The sequence below is a fragment of the Crocuta crocuta genome, unplaced genomic scaffold (genome assembly GCF_008692635.1).
Source record: "Crocuta crocuta isolate KB4526 unplaced genomic scaffold, BGI_CrCroc_1.0 scaffold469, whole genome shotgun sequence".
NCBI lineage: Eukaryota > Metazoa > Chordata > Mammalia > Carnivora > Hyaenidae > Crocuta > Crocuta crocuta.
Genome location: NW_027531907.1, coordinates 413,012 through 432,276, shown reverse-complemented (window position 1 = coordinate 432,276; position 19,265 = coordinate 413,012). Strand labels below are relative to the sequence as shown.

At 43.6% G+C, this 19,265-nt stretch overlaps 1 protein-coding gene across 4 annotated transcripts in view; it reads left to right on the top strand.

Moving 5' to 3' along the window:
• HERC2 (HECT and RLD domain containing E3 ubiquitin protein ligase 2) overlaps positions 1-19,265 on the top strand; it is a 273,851-nt gene that overhangs the window by 253,361 nt on the left and 1,225 nt on the right. For all 4 annotated transcript variants that reach the window (XM_077774615.1, XM_077774617.1, XM_077774614.1 and 1 more), the window contains 12 exons: positions 90-251; positions 2,653-2,744; positions 2,942-3,081; positions 6,721-6,908; positions 7,593-7,790; positions 10,374-10,457; positions 14,462-14,603; positions 14,767-14,961; positions 15,833-15,945; positions 16,555-16,745; positions 17,652-17,757; positions 18,151-18,363. In XM_077774615.1, the coding sequence (XP_077630741.1) occupies positions 90-251; positions 2,653-2,744; positions 2,942-3,081; positions 6,721-6,908; positions 7,593-7,790; positions 10,374-10,457; positions 14,462-14,603; positions 14,767-14,961; positions 15,833-15,945; positions 16,555-16,745; positions 17,652-17,757; positions 18,151-18,363 (1,824 nt within the window). The remainder of the gene's footprint in view (positions 1-89; positions 252-2,652; positions 2,745-2,941; positions 3,082-6,720; positions 6,909-7,592; positions 7,791-10,373; positions 10,458-14,461; positions 14,604-14,766; positions 14,962-15,832; positions 15,946-16,554; positions 16,746-17,651; positions 17,758-18,150; positions 18,364-19,265) is intronic.

The following is a 19,265-nucleotide window of genomic DNA, read 5'->3' as shown; positions in this document are numbered from 1 at the left end:
GCCCCGCAACCCAAGAGCATTGCAGTATTTTAAAGCTTAGACCTTAAGACCTACTGTGATTGTATAACCTTGATATTTTTTCTTTGAAGGTGGAAGCATTGCAGGGCCACCGTGTGGTTGATGTTGCTTGTGGTAGTGGAGATGCCCAGACACTCTGCCTCACTGATGACGACACTGTCTGGTCCTGGGGGGATGGGGACTACGGCAAGCTTGGCAGAGGAGGCAGTGACGGTTGTAAAGTACCCATGAAGGTATTTATGTCTGCACAGTGGGAGAAAGGCACCTTTCCCAATGATCCTGGGACTCGAGGGTTCCAGGTCTTTGTGGAGCTCTTAGAGGCCCCTCCCTCCTCAGACCCTCCTAGATTCACCACCCTATCCCCCTCTGCATGTTTCTCAGGAGTCTTTTAACCCCATCTTTACCTTCTTTGCAGAAAATATAATGGGTAGTTGAGTAAAAAGTGAAAGGCCCCAAAGTATTAAGATCTGTTAAGTGCTATTTGTGTTGTCTTGGGAAATTTATTTATTTATTTTTAATGTTTTATTTATTTCTGAGAGAGAGAGAGAGAGTGTGAGCAGGGCAGGGTCAGAGAGAGAAGAAGACATGGAATCTGAAGCAGGTTCCAGGCTCTGAGCTAACTGTCAGCACAGAGTCCGATGCGGGGCTCAAACCCACAAACCGTGAGATCGTGACCTGAGCCGAAGTCGGATGCTTAACCAACTGAGCCACCCAGGCGCCTCTGTCTTGGGAAATTTATATAAGTTAGTGAGACCTGTGGTTTTATGTAGTATAAAGACCTGTCTGAAGAAAAGGATAACAAATTGTTCATGGTGTTTTCAATTTACAGAGTTCTGTAGCTATGACTGTAATAGTACTTGCTGAAAGGGTTGCTGCTGGCTTAGCCAGAAGCTGTGTTAAATAGACATTCTGTGATAAACTAAGAGAAGAGGCTATAGGCCTGGGCTGGGGGTCAGATTGCTTTTCTCCATGTGACCTGCATGACTATGAGCAATTTCTTAACTTTCTAGGACTGTCTTGCCCTTGTGAATGGGTAGTTGGCAGAGATTAAGTTCATTGATGTATTTAGATCATGTGCTAACTGCTGTGCTGCCTGCAGTATGTGAATATACCAGATCCATTTTGCTGAGGTGCTTTGCTGTGGATTTGGGAGTGTGTGTGCTGTGAAAAGAAAACTAGAAACTGTTTTCTGCTTGGTGTTCGGTCTTGTTGGGGATCTGGGACTGCATGTGTGGAATAGAGGCCCTTATGATGCACAGGCAGCTCGGGGAGGGTGGGGGCGCAGCATTCTACTAGGGGCCCTCTCAGGTGAGACAAGAGCCTAGCCAAAACTGCATAGCTTTTCTTCAAGAGCTGCACAGCCCAGTACGGGAGCTGTTGGCCACACATGGCTGTTTAAATTTAAATTTAACTCAAGAGTAAGTGAAATTAAAATTCACTTCCTTGCTCACACTGGCTGCATTTCATGTGCTTAGTCTATGTGCCTGGTGGCTTCCATATTGGGCAGTATGGACACAGCACATTTTCACCACTGCAGAGAGTGGTTTTGGCAGGCACTGCCTAGAACCAAAGCCTAGTGGCAATGTGCCTGGAGATACCCCTGTGTGCTGGTGGACACTCTGCTGGAAAACTGGAAGCTCAGGGTTTCCTCTTCATTCTTATAATTTCTTATTCTTTTTCTCTTGCATGTTTACAGTATTTTAACCACATTACAAGTTACTTAAGGTTTCCAAATTTATGAAAAAAGTGTGTGTTGTGGACTTTCTTATGCTTAGGAAAGCTTTAGACATAGGCTTTGCACCTTCAGGGATTAGGATGTTGGGCATTGGAGGGATGGAGGTAATAACCTCCACAGTCTTGATATGATTGTGACAGAGGTGGGGGTGAGGAGAGAACTGAGATAACTGTTTTAGTTAGTTTAAATTTAAAATCAAATAATAATAACTTAAGTCTAAGAACAGTCACAGGTAACAAGGAGCATAGATGGCTGAGTGAGGAAAAGTGATGACTAGGTTAATGAGCCCCAGGGAGACTTCTGGGTGTTGGTTGTGAAGGACCTGGAGCCCCAAGTTTACAGGGGTGGAAGTGAGTTCTCATACTGGCCTGACCAACGTCATGTTTAATTTGATTAACCTGGATAGATGGATAGGGTTTGTCTAAAGACCAGAACCTGGACCTCTTTGCCAATCCTCCTCCCCGTTTCTTGCTGCTCCTCTCGTGTGGGCCTATGGCGTCTGAGAGGGTTAGAGGACAGAGGAGAATTGCAGGGCTTACTGGAGAATGGAGCCTCTACACCACAAAGATAAATAGAGTTGGAAGAATAGATTCTGGGGGGAAATGATCACAGAGCTTCAACTGTGGTATGTCCATTTTTAGTGACATACACGGAGTCTCATTGTGCAGTAGCATGGGCTCGTGGCCCAGTGTCAGCAGGTATGCCTTCAGAGCCAGCCATTCTTGCTCCTCCTGAGAATACTTACTTGGTTAAGAGGTTAAGTAGGACTTTAAGATGTGTGAAATGTTTGACCTGCATAAGGATTTTCACAGTCCTTTATTAGACTTAGTTCAGTCTCTGTGGTTGCAGCAGTCAGCAAAAACCTTGATTCAGCCTGATTGAACCTTTTTCCCTTCTAGATTGATTCTCTTACAGGCCTTGGAGTGATTAAAGTGGAATGTGGATCCCAGTTTTCTGTCGCCCTCACCAAATCTGGTGCTGTTTATACATGGTACGCAAGATTCTGTTTTTTTGATCGCAGAAAACCAGTTTGTTAATTTGAAGTTATAGTAACTGACATCTCATAGACTGAGATGTAACTTCTATAGCAGGGTATGATTTGTGTCCTGAAGTATGGAGCTTATGCCAGGAGGTTGGGACAGGACAACAGGGCCTCGCACTCATAATTCGATGTTTTCTTTTGTGCAGGGGCAAAGGTGACTATCACAGGCTGGGCCATGGATCTGATGACCATGTTAGAAGACCTCGGCAGGTCCAAGGGTTGCAGGGGAAGAAAGTCATTGCCATTGCCACAGGCTCCCTGCACTGTGTGTGCTGCACTGAGGACGGTAGGTGGGGAGACCCAGTGTTGCAGCACAGAGGCCTTTAAATCTAAGAGGTCTGCTCAGGGATAATGTATGCATTTATATAAATATATATACATATATATTTTTATTTATATTTATATATAATATCTGAGAATTTTCTGTGGTGAGCAGGGCCTGGTGTTAACACCTCTGAATATGTTCTATTTCATGGCTGCAGAAAAGAGTGAACAGAGCATACCTAACTGTTGTCCTTAGGAAGGGCTGCTTGCAAGGTGTGCCTTAGCTGGCCTCTGGGAAATGAATTTTGGGAGGGCTCCTTCCCTTCCTTAATTGACAAGAGACCTTGCTGTGCCTAAACTGCACAGTGTGGTCTCTGCTGAAACCTGTTTCCTGAAACGTGGGTATGTGCCAGGTGGCGGTGCCCATGTGACAGCCCTAGCGAAAACTAGGGGCTCTAATGAGTTTCCCTGGTAGAAGGCATTTTATATGTCTTGTCACAGCTCTTTGCTAGAGGAATTAAACTTGTGCTGTGTAACTCCACTGGTATAGGGTCCTTGGAAGCTTGCATCTGGTTTCCTCTGGACTTTACCCCATGTGCCTTTTCCCTTTGCTGATTTTATTTCATGTTCTTTCACTATAATCATAGCTGAGTATGACTGTATGCTGAGGCCTGGGCATTCACCCAGTGAATCAACAAACCTGAAGGTGGTCTTGGGGACCCCAGCACAATGGCAAAAGGGACTTTATAGATAGAATTAAAGTTGATAATTAGCTGACTTTACAATACGGAAATTATTCTAGATTATTAGGTGGGCTAGTGTAATTACATAGACCCTTCACAACGGAAAAGGAGGCCAAAGAGTCAGTCAGATGTGACAAAGAGGCAGGAGAGATTTTTCAAAGTGTGAAAGGGTGTTGATCCACCATTGTTGTCTTTGAAGAGGGAGGAAAGGGGCCAGAGAATATGGGTGACCTTGGGAAGTTAAGATCAGCCATCAGCTGACAGCCCACAAGGAAACAAGACATTGGTCCTCCCAAGAACTGAATTCTTCCAACAGCCTGAATGAACAAAGAAATGGGTTCTCCCCTAGAGCATTCAGAAAGGATGCAGCCTGCTGATATCTACACTTTAACTTAGTCAGACTCATGTTGGTCTTCTGACCTACAGAACTGAAGCAACTGTTCAAGCCAGGAAGTTGTGATAATTTGTTATGGCAGTAATAGAAAACTAGTGTGCCATCTTTCATTAAAACAGCCATTGTCCCCCCCTTTTAAAGCCTGTGATAAATTATATGAACATGTACCCTTTATGTTTCATTGATGCAAAGAGTTTCATATATGAATAAGCAATTTTATATGGCTTATCGTGGGACTGGCATTATAGTTCTTAAACAAGAACTTACAATACATTTTTTTTTGCTTTAATTCTTTAAATTTTTGAAGCATATCACACACTTAGAGAACAGTTGGAAGTACAGTACAAAGAACTTTTTTTTTGATCCATGTAAGAGGTGCTGCCCTGATGCTCCATTACCCTGAACATTTGAGTGTATATTTTTCAAATAGGAACACTACTAAACAATCCCTACTAAATTCATTTGGGAAATTCACACTGGTTATTACTCCACCTAATCTTCACTCCCATTCATGTTACAGCACAGGTTATATTTAGCTGTCATGTTAATGTCTTGTCTTCTCTGAGACAATCCTCAGTTGTCCCTGAGTGTCACTTTTGACACTTCTTCAGTCTTCCTGAGTTTTTTGGACTGTGACACTTTCAAAATATTACAGACTGTTTATTTTGTAGAACATCCCTCAATCTGAGTTTGTCTGATATCTCCTCAGTAGTTTAAGGTTGCACATCTTTGATCTTATTCAAGCTATGTTCTTAATTCATTCTAAATTCATCAGGTGACACACAATTTCTTTTTGTCCCAGTGATGTTAATATCAGTCACTTGGTTAAGGTGGTGGCTGCCAGGCTTTTCCATTGTGAATATCTTTTGAAACTAATAAGTATTTGGGAGGGTATTTGAAGCTATTTAAATATCCCTTATCTCATTTTATATTTTATTCTCATCAAATATTTGATTTTTGTTTTTAATTTACATCTTTATGGGACTTATCGTTTCCTAATTTATTCAATGGATTGTCGGTAATCTGTTACTGTTACTAATTTTTGCTACTGAAATTGGCCCTATTAGGCTAGCTTTATTTCCTATGTGTGCCCATCATTAACTGAGTACTTCCTTCCTTTCTGGCACAATAAGACACCATGTCTTCTTGACTCCCCATGGTCCAAGCCTAGCAGTGACCATTTTCCTAAAGAGCCTTGGTGTCTTTAAAGGAGAATGATGTTTACAAGACAAGATCAGGTCGATAGATGTGCTCATTACTTTTGGGATGTCACTATTCCCAGGCCCTCTGGTGGACAGAGCCAGAGAATATATATGTAAATAATATAGAAATTTGTATCTGTGTTCATTTTTGTATCTATATATGTATATTGTATACCACACATTCACACCAGGAGCCCAGCTTCTAGTTCTGTACCAACAGGGTTCATTCTAGTTTTCTTTCTTTCCACACTTACAACTCCTTTCTCTTTTGGTGAGAAGTCTGGATTTCATTATCCCTAATGTAGTGATCCACTCACTCTGCCTGCATGTGTCTTGTGTCCCATCATTACCTTAGCCCTCTCCCCTGCATGGATCCTCACCTGACTCAGGCTGTGACTTTCTACTCTGGGCCACCTGCACACATGGGCCAGGCCACTCTGCTTGGGCCAAATCCCCACACTGAGCTACCCCCTGTATGGAAGTTTTTGTCACATATGGACTCTGATTCTCTGCATCCAGTTGTACCTCTGCAGAGAAGTCCTCCTCTCCTTACTTGTGTTGTGACACTGACCTAGTGGCTTTAGGACTAAATTATTTAGGGTGGGAAGGGACCAGGACAACAAGCACACTGCCCTTGATCATGTAGGCATTACACTTTACAGAGTACTAATTATGGCTGCATGGCTCCCTAAGGAGTCTTTGTGGATATGACAAAGCTAATCTCTAGAAAACCAACTTCATTTCTGTTTTAGTCACCAAATGACCTTAACTTTAGAATAGTTTTCTGGTGATGTTTCATGGTTGAGATCTCGTATGGTACACTGAAAAACATGATTCTCATTGTGATGAATCTCATGTTTGGGATATGAATAACTATAGGAAGACCTATGTGTTCCTTTAAAAACAGTTGTGTTTTTTTCTTTTTTAACTGATTTTTTCTCTCCATGTAACATAAAAAATTAATTTGGGTAGTTAGGAATATTTTAACATCTGTTTTTACTGTTACTTGCTCTGATAAAGAACTGATGCCATTATGTGCATAGTCCTGTGACCAAATGCTCTTGTATTTTTAAGCCCAGAGTCTTGTGCCTCTTACTAGAAAAGGCATGTTGGCCAGCAGGGTCTCTCAAGAGTTCTGAGAAGTGTGCTCCCTTTTTGGATGCTGTGATTAGAGAAATCTAGGTCACACATGAAGTTGATATTCAGACAGCTAACCACCAACACCAGTTGAAGGGAGAGATGATGGTGATGGGAAGATGGTGGAGGTTATGCATTCACTGGTTCTAGTATACAAGTTCTTGTTCTAAATTTACTTCATTTAGGTGAAGTTTATACGTGGGGTGACAATGATGAGGGACAACTGGGAGATGGAACCACAAATGCCATCCAGAGGCCTCGGTTGGTAGCTGCCCTTCAGGGTAAGAAGGTCAACCGTGTGGCCTGTGGCTCAGCACACACCCTTGCCTGGTCGACCAGCAAGCCTGCCAGCGCTGGGAAGCTCCCTACACAGGTCCGTACTCGTTGAGCTAGGAGGTGTACAAGTAGTGACAGAGTTACTATCTGTATATTGAATTATGCATGTAAGCCACACTCACATTTCATTTTCCATTATGTATTTACACAGGTGTTCCACTGAAAAGAATTCAGGTTAATATTAACCAACATTCCCCATATATCCAGGTGTCACCTTCATTCTCAATCTTATAAACTATATAAAACCATTCTGATAGTACAGGCTGCATGCTTTCCTTAGTAAATGTATTTCTATAGACTAATTTTTTTAGCATTTTCCTTGGTTTACATTACTTGGCTCAAGCAGTCTAAAAACAGTGAAGTTTTGGGGTGCCTAGGTGGCTCAGTCGGTTAGGCGTCTGACTTCAGCTCAGGTCGTGATCTCACGGTTCATGGGTTCGAGCCCCGCGTCAGGCTCTGTGCTGACATCCAGCTCAGAGCCTGGAGCCTGTTTCAGATTCTGTGTCTCCCTTTCTTTCTGACCTTCTCCTACTCATGCTGTATCTCTCTCTCAGAAATAAATTTTTTAAAAAATTAAAAAAAATGAAGTTTTTCACACCACACTCAGAAGTCCCAGTGATTCCTTGTTTTTTAAAAAAATATTTTCATAATTTATCTACAAACCATGACTTATCTGTACATTTGACACCTAAGTTGATTTAATGCAGTTTCAATGTTTCAGGTTCCCATGGAATACAATCACTTGCAAGAAATCCCTATAATAGCCCTGCGGAACCGGCTGCTGCTTCTACATCACATCTCAGAGCTCTTCTGCCCCTGTATCCCCATGTTCGACCTGGAGGGCTCCCTTGATGAAACTGGACATGGGCCTTCTGTGGGGTTTGACACTCTACGAGGGATTCTGATATCCCAGGGAAAGGTACTCTTATAGCAATCTTTGCAATAGGCAAAACTGGTATTTACAGTAAATTTTAATCCAACAAAAATTCCCAAACTGGGAATATACAGGATACAGTTTATTCAGCAGATATTCATTGTTGAGCACCTGCTATATGCCAGTCTCTGTTCTGGGTGCCCAGAATGTATCAGTGAAAAGGAGACAAAAATTTCTTCTCTTTTGGAGCTTACATTAAAAATTAATAGTGTGGTGCATCATTTCCGTGTTGTAATCTGTGCTTCCTACCTGGCATGGTTTGCAAAACTAAGCCTCTTTCTTGGCCATGTTATCTGCTTGCCTAGCCATGAGGCATTATGGTAAATCTCCACTGGCAGCAAGAAGGATAAATGAAATAATTTTTTCCCCAGGGATGTCCAGCAGAGGGTGCCAGATATTATACATCATTTAGATGGAAAGTCAATACCAGGATATGTAGAGATTCCTAGTCAAAGGATAATTTAACAAGCTGTGAATAGAATCATGAATGAGGGCATCTAAAAATTACTGGACATATTTTGACCCATTTACATTTGTAATAATTTGAGCTTTTTAGAAATAGGATGCCTGATTCAGGTGTTAAGGGTTTCCCATTACTGGACATCATCAAGTTTCTGGCAAGTAGGTTGTCAGGATGTTTTGAAAGAATCATTGAGTAGTAAGGGGAATATTTGTGTAGAAAAAAAGCATAGAGGTCAGATTGAGGATTCCTAATTCTGAAGAGTCTATAATTCTGAAACCTATTTTGTGACTTATTTTGTTATCAAATCTTATAGTCTTTTTTTTTTTTTTTTACAATAATCAAATTTAGATTATTTGGAGTCCTATCCAAGCAGATTTATTTGTTTTAAGAATGGCTTTGTTTGCACTTAACTGGAGTGGAATGGTCCACACATTTTATTTTCATGTGTGGCTTAGAGACAAGTGGGCATTGATAAGGATTGTACTAATGGTAAGATCTCTCTGATGAGGGGAAGAGGACAAAGTTGAACATAGGTAACATTGACATGAAACTTCAATTATTTTTAATAATAAAAAGTAGCAAATTTGATCCCTTTTACCATTTTTTTTAATCTGTCAGAGTGAAGATGATAATAGGCAGCTAGGAAAAAGCCTTTTCTCATAGGGAGACAACCCAGTGAGAGGCAGGAGGTGTCTCACATGGACTACATGAGTGTTCTACAGGCTATGAGCATAGGGGCAGGAGAGCAGGAGCACTGAAGGAGACTGACAGGCAACCGCAGTGGCAGAGAATGTGTAATCAGCCTTTATTTTGGTCCTGGGTAAGAAAGGATCACATCTGCTGGAAAATTTGGGGAATGGATATTGTTGGTGACCATAGAGTGTTATTACCAGTATGCAATTCAGAGCACAGAAGAGAAAGCATCATAGGAGAGCCATGCTGGATCAGGCCATTCAGAGAAGAGAAATGCATGTTCCTGTGAAGGAAGAGCTGCCCTTGGCTCTGGGCAGAGCAGTCAGGAAAGAAGAGGTTAGGCAGGATGGAGGACAAAAGTAGCTGTTAGGTGTTGTACAAGGGTGCATGGTGATGGGTGCACCTCTGCAAGCCCCTGTGTGGCATAGGGTGCCCTGTGCAAGTCCCTTTGTGGTGTTGGGTGCACCTCTGTGAGGTGTGATAGATCTGCCTCTGTGGGCTGTTGCCTCTATGACACTCTTACTTGACTTTCTCTACCTCTGAGGCCACATCCTTGGGCTGCTTAGGGCTCTTGCCCTTCCTACTTTCAGAGGTTGGAGTTCTGACCTGGGAGAGGGACGTAGATCTGTTGTAGGTACCCTGTGCTCCCCCAACCATGCTGTCTATGGACAAGGGCAGAGGCATCCCCTTGGCAGAAACCTGGAACTCTCATTGATCCTATCTTGTTTGTGTCTCTTGAGTCTCCTTCCCTACTAGGAGACTTCCTCACTGCTGCTGCCTGTGCCCTGGTCCATATGAGTATGGCAGGCCTACTATACCTGGGTGTCATTGGACCCCATTCTCTTTTCTTGCTGTCTTGCCCTGGGTATTCCAGGTTTCTGTCAGTGTATAGCACCTATATGTTTCCTCCTTCACTGGTCTCCCATTCTCAACCCAAGGCTGGATTAACATATAGGGCTCCCTGGCCCTGCTGCTGTTTTGTGGTTTTGTCACAACAATGACACTGAGGCATAGTGTTTAATGTCAATCCTGCCAGTAGTGGACTTCTGGTCGGTCTGTGAGACCTCGGTTTTTTCTAGTCAATCCTCAGGGCCAGGCCTGAGTCCTAGTCAGAGCAAATGTGTGCCAGACTCTTCCCCTCCCCACTCTGTGCCCAGAGCATGGTGGGCTCCTCTTGCCTCCAGATGGAAGGCAGACAGCACCAGTGGGCCTCTGCATAGGTTTGTGCATGGGTTCCAGGCTGTGCCTCTGATACTACATCACAATTTGAAACAGAGAGTTTGTAGTTACTGTTCTTAAGAAAATTTGACTTTTAAGAAAGAATATTTAAAACAAACTATGACATGATTTATCTATGGGTAATAATATTCACTATGTCAGATTCTAAATTTTGTCTGTCTGTCATATTTTAGGAAGCAGCTTTCCGTAAAGTAGTACAAGCAACTATGGTGCGAGATCGCCAGCATGGACCTGTGGTAGAGTTGAACCGTATTCAGGTAACAAGTGGAAATTGTTCTGAGTTTGACATTTGTCAAATGGGATGGTTTTGTGGTTGGGAGTCATGGCTCCACAGCCTGGGGGAGCAGCAAACTTTCTCTTGTGCCCTTGCATTAGAGAGCAAGGCATCATCTGTCTGTGGTGTCCTGTGGTATTGAGGCTTTTACTTGGGAATGTAAATTGTTTTCTTTCTAACAGAAGTAAGAAGGACTTATTTCATATAATCTGGAAGCATGCATACAGATAAGCAAAGAGGGAAAAGTAAAAAAACCCCTATTTCCACCACATGGTGATAACTACTGCTGACGTTTAGAGGTGTGTTTGTATGTTTGTTATAACTGAAACTGGGTGCCTCTCTTTTGTAACTTGATATTTTTCCCCCCTAAAAACATTGTAAGCACCTCTCCTTGCCATACAGTGGGACTGCGAGATGATTTTTGCTGACTAGCTACCCCATGTTCTCTTGGTTTTTCTGTGCAGGGGTCTGGAAAGCCGTGCCCACATTTCTGGGATACAGCTGTGCTGCTCAGCACAGCCTCAACCACAAACATGTCTTCAGTTGCCCTCCTTGGGTTAGGTTCTGAGAAACAGGGCAGGTCAGAAGCCCTCCATGCATCAAATTGTATATGGGGACAGTTCCCATTCCCACTAGTCTCACACCCTTCTTGGGTCTGATAGCTTTCTTTTGCCCATTCAATAGACCAGAATCGCTAATAGTTTCTCTAATAATGAAGTACCATGGTCCATACTGATGGAAGTGGTTCCATGCTAAGCTGGAGGTCAGTCAGCCTACTCTGCAAACAAATGGGCTATTTAATAAGGTTCATGAAAAGTAGACCATCTCTGAATTAATACTGCTGCCAAGTATAAATAAGCTTACAATTTAAAAAATTGACTAAAAAGCAGAGGCGCTCCAGTACTGATTATGATTTTGTGTACTACTTGACATTTAATATGCAAATGAAGTGGGCCCCACCTCTTGGAACAGAAACAGAGAGTTATGAAGAACAAATTCTTTGTTCCTTTACATTAACACATGATTTCTACCCTGCTGTTGGTTATATGACTAGACATTTCTCCAGAGTTGTACTCGGGGGCATTTCGAATTAAGACACAAACTCTTATCGTTTGTTGGAGAACACATGTGACCATACTGATGGAAGTGGTTCCTTCAATGACGTCAAACTGTTTAATGCTAAGTTGGAGGTCAGCCGGCCTACTCTGCAAACAAATGGGCTATTTAATAAGGTTCATGAAAAAGGTTTTATTTCCCCACCTTGGAGGATCATTTTGGTTTGCTCTACATTATTAAGTCTTAAATACTAAAGTTCGTAAGTGAGGAAAGCTCACCTAACAGATTGTTGGGCATTCCTAGATCGTATACTTGCCCTAGCCACATATAGGTACCTGATCAAGGTCAGTGGCCTGATACAAGTATTCAAATCTAGGGCTTTTGGCATCATTGAACCTTGCTGATCTGGATCCTAAGTTAGATGTGCCTGTTCTGTCTTTCTCTTATCTCAGATTTTGCACTCATCATGTTTGGATGCCTCTTTCCTTCAAGTCTTTATATTCTAGCACAATGCCTTATGTTATGAAAATGTTCAGTACACGTTTGAAAAAAACAGAATGGATAAAGGACAAATTAATATTAGCATTTTTGAAAGGCACAGAAACAACTTTCAATGCAGCATGCCATGGCTACTCCAGTTATACCCAGTAGCCCTCTGGTACCAGAGCCAGGTCCTTTTCAGTTCAGAGTTCATACTTCATTCCTGAAGCTGGAAAGATCTCCCACAAAGATGGACATAGAATTGTTTTTCTGATCAAAAAAAAGAGTACAGGATGAGAGTGAGAGGTATTCTATGTATCCAAGTTGAACTCCAGGTACCAGTTGATCCAGAAAGGTGGTATCAGCCATCTGGTGACCACAGGATGCTGCTGGCTTCATCCTCCTCCCATGGGGATGCTATCATAGATATTCTCATACTGTCTGTGCAGAGTGTTCTAGAGACACTAAAACATAGACATGTTCCTGGAGGATTTTCTTTGTTTGAATTTGATTTAGTTTTATAATAGAATCTGAAAATCCGTGTACATAAAAATTTTTAATTTAAAATTTATTACAGAATTAATGCACATTCCTTTTTTTTTTAATTTTTTTTAATGTTTTATTTATTTTTAGGGGAGAGAGAGAGAGAGAGAGACAGCGTGAGCAGGGGAGGGTCAGAGAGAGAGGGAGACACAGAATCTGAAGCAGGCTCCAGGCTCTGAGCTGGCAGTCAGCACAGAGCCCGACGCGGGGCTCGAACCCACGAACTGCAAGATCATGACCTAAGCGAAACTCGGACGCTTAACCGACTAAGCCCCCCAGGCGCCCCTGCACATTCATTTCTGAAAATTTAGAAAATTCAGATTAAAGGCAATTAAAATGACCTATATTTCTACTGTCCAGAAGTAGCCACAGGTACATAGGTGCCTCCATGCAGAGTCATAGCTGTCTTCTCATAGCCATTTCCTTCATAGGAGCCAAGAGCATCGGTGTCTGGTAACTGGTATTATAAAAGGAGATGATGTGACATTCACAGTGGGAAGCTATGTCTGTGTCTTGTTCCTTACAAACAGACACAGTCCTCTTCCTTTTTATAGTAGCTCCATTTCCATCAGGGATATTGGGTACCTTAAAGAACTGCTGTGAGGTTTAAATAAAATCACATTGGTGAACATAGAACCAAATGTGTGGCATACAGAAAATTTCATTCTTTAGGAGTCTGTTATCATTAGTGTCATTATTTGTAAGTCTTGTTTATAGTTATTTGTGAGTGAGAATTAGTTATTTAAACTCACCTTAGAACTCACCAAGTTAAGGATTGTAAGAGTTTAGCCAGAGGAGGCAACAGAAAAGTGCATTTTCGTGACCATTTTTTCCTTAACTTTAATTTTGCAGTTATTTCAGACTGAACTTCTCAGGTGATTCTGAAGCACAGCATAGCCTACAAAGCTATAGGGTTACTGAGTCCATAACAGGTGAGGGCCTTAAGGGCTCTTGGTCTGATCTGTTTGAATATCTTAGATTAGGATGAGAAATACAGATAGGAAAAGTGATTGGGGGAGATGCAGTGACCCAAGGATTGGAGTAAGATATGTGCAGGTGAGTAAGGGAGGAATGGAGTGTTCTGTTCTGCTGAGATAGTGCCTCCAGGTTTGGGCTCAGCCATTTGGTTTGAATCTGAGTGCTGATAGTCTGCTAGGGAGAGCTGCTTTTAGAGCTCTTGGCATCTTACTCACGGAGGCCAAGGCAGAGTAGCAAAGTAGTTGGCCATGGTTAAGTTATGAAATGTGTGGATGGGTTAGATTGTAGTTACTAACCACATTGGGTGCAGCTAACCTGTGTGAATGGCCATTGAGGTTTGTGATTTCTTGAGGGAATGTTTACTTAGACACTACCAGTCCTGAGGGGTGCTGTGCTGTGGCAATGTGCTGTAGGCATTTGGGTGACCAGAGGCCATGACTCCCATGATTATAGCAGAGCTTCTGTTGGCACAGCTGGCATCCTGTGCATGAGGCCTGAGTAGGTAAACCTGTGTTGAGTGAGGGGAAAGGAGTGTGATGGTCTTTGAGGTCCTCCGAGGATTTGTGTGCAGAAAGTTAGGAACATGACGTCCCTTATGGGAGAAGGAAAAGTCAGAGAGAAAATGAGGTATGGCTTCGTCTAGAAGCTCTTCCACCTTGTACAGATGTGTTCTGTGGGTTTTGCTTTGTTTTGTTGGGTGATCACAACAGCATCTGAGTGCTGCTGTCTGTGGGCTCCATTCATGACAGGTCTTTAGGTCTAGCAGCAAAGTGCTAGCTGGTGACCAGGGCAGAGGAGAAAAGGGTAACAAGAGGGCTAAGTGGCTTGTATAGTTAATTGTTGACACAGGGCTGATTTGCTGTGGAAGATAGAAGCTGTGTCCTTTCCACTACTGCAGCTGTTTCATATTTCTTTATTTCTCCTCTCTAGGTCAAACGTTCAAGGAGTAAAGGTGGCCTAGCGGGCCCCGATGGGACCAAGTCTGTCTTTGGGCAGATGTGTGCTAAGATGAGCTCATTTAGTCCTGACAGCCTCCTCCTCCCCCACCGTGTCTGGAAAGTCAAGTTTGTGGGTAAGAACTTGCATGCACTGCAGACCTTTGGTCCTGAGGGTTGGCAGTCTGAACACAGGCAGTAGTGCAGTGGGCATTGCAGGGAGAGCTGAGAAGCCCAGCTGGCTGCACTCTGTGGGGCTTTGCTGGGGTGACTGAATTGCTGACTCCCTTTTCCTTCAAGGTGAATCTGTGGATGACTGTGGTGGTGGCTACAGTGAGTCCATAGCTGAGATCTGTGAAGAGCTGCAGAATGGCCTCACCCCCCTTCTGATCGTGACACCCAATGGTAGAGATGAGTCAGGTGCCAACCGTGACTGCTACCTGTTCAGCCCGGCAGCTAGGGCGCCCGTGCACACCAACATGTTCCGCTTTCTGGGTGAGCCTACTTACATAGGCATGATGTGACTGTGTGTGCCTATTTAGCTTAGTGTCTACTGTGTCTTGGGAATAACAAATATTTTGAGTACTATATTTGGTTTTAGCGTTTTAGGTGTGCACCTGCAGGGACATGCAGAATTCAGCCATCAGTTGCTGGGTGCTAAAGGCCAGAAAGTGTCTTTGGCACTCAGAAGATCTGAAATTCCATGTTTCTGCAGCTTAAATGTATTTCAAACTTGGAATCAGATCTGAGGGGATTTTGGTAGGTGGCCAGTCCCTTCCTTCTGTTGCATTAAGTATTTATGCTCAGTGCTCCTGTTGCTGCCTATACCTCTCCAGCCATTGCATCCACCTTCCTTAAGAAACTCCAGCTGTTTGTTTTGACATGAAAGGAAGGGGGATTGGCCTCTGTGTGGTTTATACCTATTGGTGGAAAGAAGAGGAGCGTTAGAAACTCTCCTATAGGAATAAAAGGAAACCATGAATTTAGAACAGGACAAAATGTTTTAAGAATGGACCTAAGTCAGGGTGCCTAGTGGTTCAGTTGGTTGAGCGTCTGACTTTGGCTCAGGTCACAATCTCATGGTTCATGAGTTCGAGTCCCACATTGGGCTTGCTGCTATCAGCACAGAGCCTGCTTCAGATCCTCTGTCCCCTTTTCTCTCTGCCTTTCTCTCTCTCTCTCTTAAAAATAAATAAAAATTAAAAAAGAAAAAAGGATGGACCTAAGTCTCCATGAATTTGTGTAGCACTGGTTTAGAAGGCACTAAAGCCACAGTGTAGAGCTAGTCTCTACTCTGTTGTTGATTGAACTAGCTGTTCATCATCAATTTCAAGTATCTCCTGTCATCTGTGCTTTGAACGAGCAGGTGTGTTACTAGGCATTGCTATCCGGACTGGGAGTCCCCTGAGCCTCAACCTGGCTGAGCCTGTCTGGAAGCAGCTGGCTGGGATGAGCCTCACCATTGCAGACCTCAGCGAGGTAACTTACCACCAGGAAGGTGGGGATGGGGAAATGTGACACCTTCTGTACCTGATAAGAGTGCAGGGGGTGCCTCAGGCTGCAGAATTACCTTCTGGTAGCAAAGAAGTTCTGTGGATATGAGGCCAGTTTGCTGCCAGGACTTGATAGACCATCTGTTTTGTGGTGCTTTGCAACTTGAAATCTTGTCAGATAAGAATGTTCACCATTTTTTCTATGAAAGAGGGGAGCTTGCAAGTGGCTGGGTGGTGGCTCTGGCTTTCAGTGGGGGAGACATGACTGTCCAACCACAACCAGTGTCCTCCCAGTGGCCATCCTTCCCTGAGTACCATGACTATAGGGTGAGATTCATCTCCATCCAGTGGCTTTTGCTCTCTTAGTGGTTAATTTTAAGGACTTCCTAGAATTACAAGTTCTTTCCTCAACGCCCTGGGTGAAGAACTTTCTCACCGCTGGTCTCTTATTTCCTGGCATGTACAGTGCACCAACAGCCTGAGGTATGCCTAGTGCAGACTGAGGCCCCCTTGTGGCTGTCTCAGGTGTGAACTGCAGCCAGAGGGTAGGAAAAACCCAGACTTAACATGTGGGCTCCATTTTTTCCCTTAAAAGGTTGATAAAGATTTTATCCCTGGGCTTATGTACATCCGTGACAATGAAGCCACCTCAGAGGAGTTTGAGGCAATGAGCCTGCCCTTCACTGTGCCAAGCGCAAGTGGTCAGGACATCCAGCTGAGCTCCAAGTACACACACATCACCCTGGACAACCGTGCAGAGTATGTTCGGCTGGCGATAAACTACAGGTGCGTGATCATCTGCCTTCCATTGTTTTGATTCAGTAAATAGCAAAAATAGAGAATAGTTTGCTTGGATGGCTGCATTTTTCAGAAATATTATACAGTAAAATGCTAATGGACTTAGTTTCAACTGCTGCTGATCTGTAGTCATCAAACCTTGTTTTGTAATCTGAGTCGGAGTATTCATTCTTGCCTGAGATTCCTGGCTCTGACTAGAATACCGAGGTGGATAGAATTGCTCTGTTTTGGGAGCTGTCCCAAAAGAAGTCACAGGGCCTGTGGGTACCCCTCTGTGATCTGTCAACATGTCTGGGCAGGACTATGTCTGGGCTGGTCCCACACCTGCCTGGCCATCACACCAGCATTCCGCATAGTTGCTGTGTGGCAGGTCAGCAACACCACCCATATAGCTTCTGCTCGTTGCTGCTTCCACCTGACATTACAAGTCCACACATTGTGGTTCTTGGGGACCTCATTCTCCAGAAGCACCTGGCCAGGTATTGTGGTGAGACTGCATATTGGGTCAGCTTTGCCTTCTGAGTTCTGGTTGTGAGTGGTCCTGGCAACTGTGCTGTGCTGTCCCTCTCTGTTCACTTCTGCCTTGTGCCCTAACTCACCAGTCCTGAGGGCCATAGTATCTGCTTCCAGAGCAGATGCTCTGGAGCCTGGTTCTCTGGTTATGCATATCTAATTCTGGCTGCTTCCTGGGTGTGCAGTAAATATTAAGAGTTGTGCCTTAGAAACTGTAGGTAGTTTCTAAAATTATCTTCTATGTGCCAGTGTAGCTGCACTCAGAATATGATGCCATTTCTGTAAGATGCATACTTTGATCATCTGTTTGGTAGTCTTGGTATAAGCAGGACAGATCTATGTTACCAAAGATAGAAATGCAAAGTGAGTTTTCTCTTTCAGACTCCATGAGTTTGATGAGCAGGTGGCTGCTGTTCGGGAGGGAATGGCCCGAGTTGTGCCTGTCCCCCTTCTTTCTCTGTTCACCGGATATGAATTGGAGACAATGGTATGGCCCCGAGTGCTACTGCCCTGGAACTGCCTTCTGCATATTAAGCTACCAAATCAGTGCCACTAGTTAATCTCTTGGTTAAATCTTGCCCTTAATTTACATTTGAAGTAGCTCATGCCTGTTGAATGAAGTGAAAACATGTTCAGGAAGCCCGTGTTCCCTGCCTGACTCTTCCATTCCCTCGCAGTCCCTCACCCCACAGCAGGGTGAAGCACAGGGTCAAGTGCTTTCCACCTGAACACACAGGACTTATCCTCCCAGCTGTCAACTCCAGCTCTCACACCCATCCTGCCCCAAACAAGCCTTGGAAAAAAAGAAAGAATGATTGACTCTGTACTGAAGTGAAGAATCAAAAGTGTCAACCAGTCCTAACAGTGTGTCCTTCTGCAGGTGTGTGGCAGCCCAGATATCCCTCTGCATCTTTTAAAGTCGGTGGCAACATACAAAGGGATCGAGCCTTCTGCATCCCTGATCCAGTGGTTCTGGGAGGTGATGGAGTCCTTCTCCAACACGGAGCGTTCCCTCTTCCTTCGCTTTGTGTGGGGCCGGACGAGACTGCCCAGAACCATCGCTGACTTCCGGGGGAGAGACTTTGTCATCCAGGTGGGGTTCCTCCACATCTTGTGGTGTCAGCTTTGGGGGCATGCTCCTTGCATATGATCTTGCAGCAGATTAGAAAATGGGACTCTCATGTTATGTGGTTTTTCTTTCTTCTTGGGAACAATAATAAAAAGCACACCAAACTTTTTTGATTTGATCACTCAGAATTTTATGACTATAGGATTTAGGTCTCACTTTCTACTTATGGAAAATTTATCTGGCTACCAAAAGAAGATACTGCTATTATGTCAGCATATTTGAGATTTTGAGCACACATTTAAAGCATATGTCTGATTCTGTGTTTGAATTGGGTAAATTAAGTAATGTTGGTTACTGAGAAAAATAAGAGTACCATCAGACTGAGAGTTTTGCTTTGATTTTTAATTCTATGATCGCCAGAAATAGGCTCTGTTCGAGATTTAAAAAAAAGAAATAGGCTCTGTTTATCTGCCAGGTCATGGAACTCAACTGCCCTCTCCCTCCTCCTCTATCCTGAGGCATTGGGTATGACTTTCCAGGTAGCAATACCATGGGAATAGGGAGTTTTCTCAGAGGGCAGATTGGAGTGGAGGGTCCATTCTCCCTGTGTGCTTGGAAGGATTTGGGGATGGTTTCCTTCCTGAGCATACTCTGACTCCAGTCTCTGGACAGGGTTGCAAAAATAGTTGTCAGGGAGATCTTTGTAAGCACATTTCTCTCCCAAGTGGGTAATTACTGGATTTCATCCACATGTCTTGCTGGCTTCATAATATATCTGTAGTAGTCGAAAGGGGGCTTATGAGTTCAAGGAGAATTCCCTATGTAGGTGGCTGCTGACAACGTGCCTTGTGCCAGGCCCTTTTTACAGCACTGATTTGTCAAAAGTAATTGTCACAGTAACCAGTTGCTATTATTGACTATAAGTC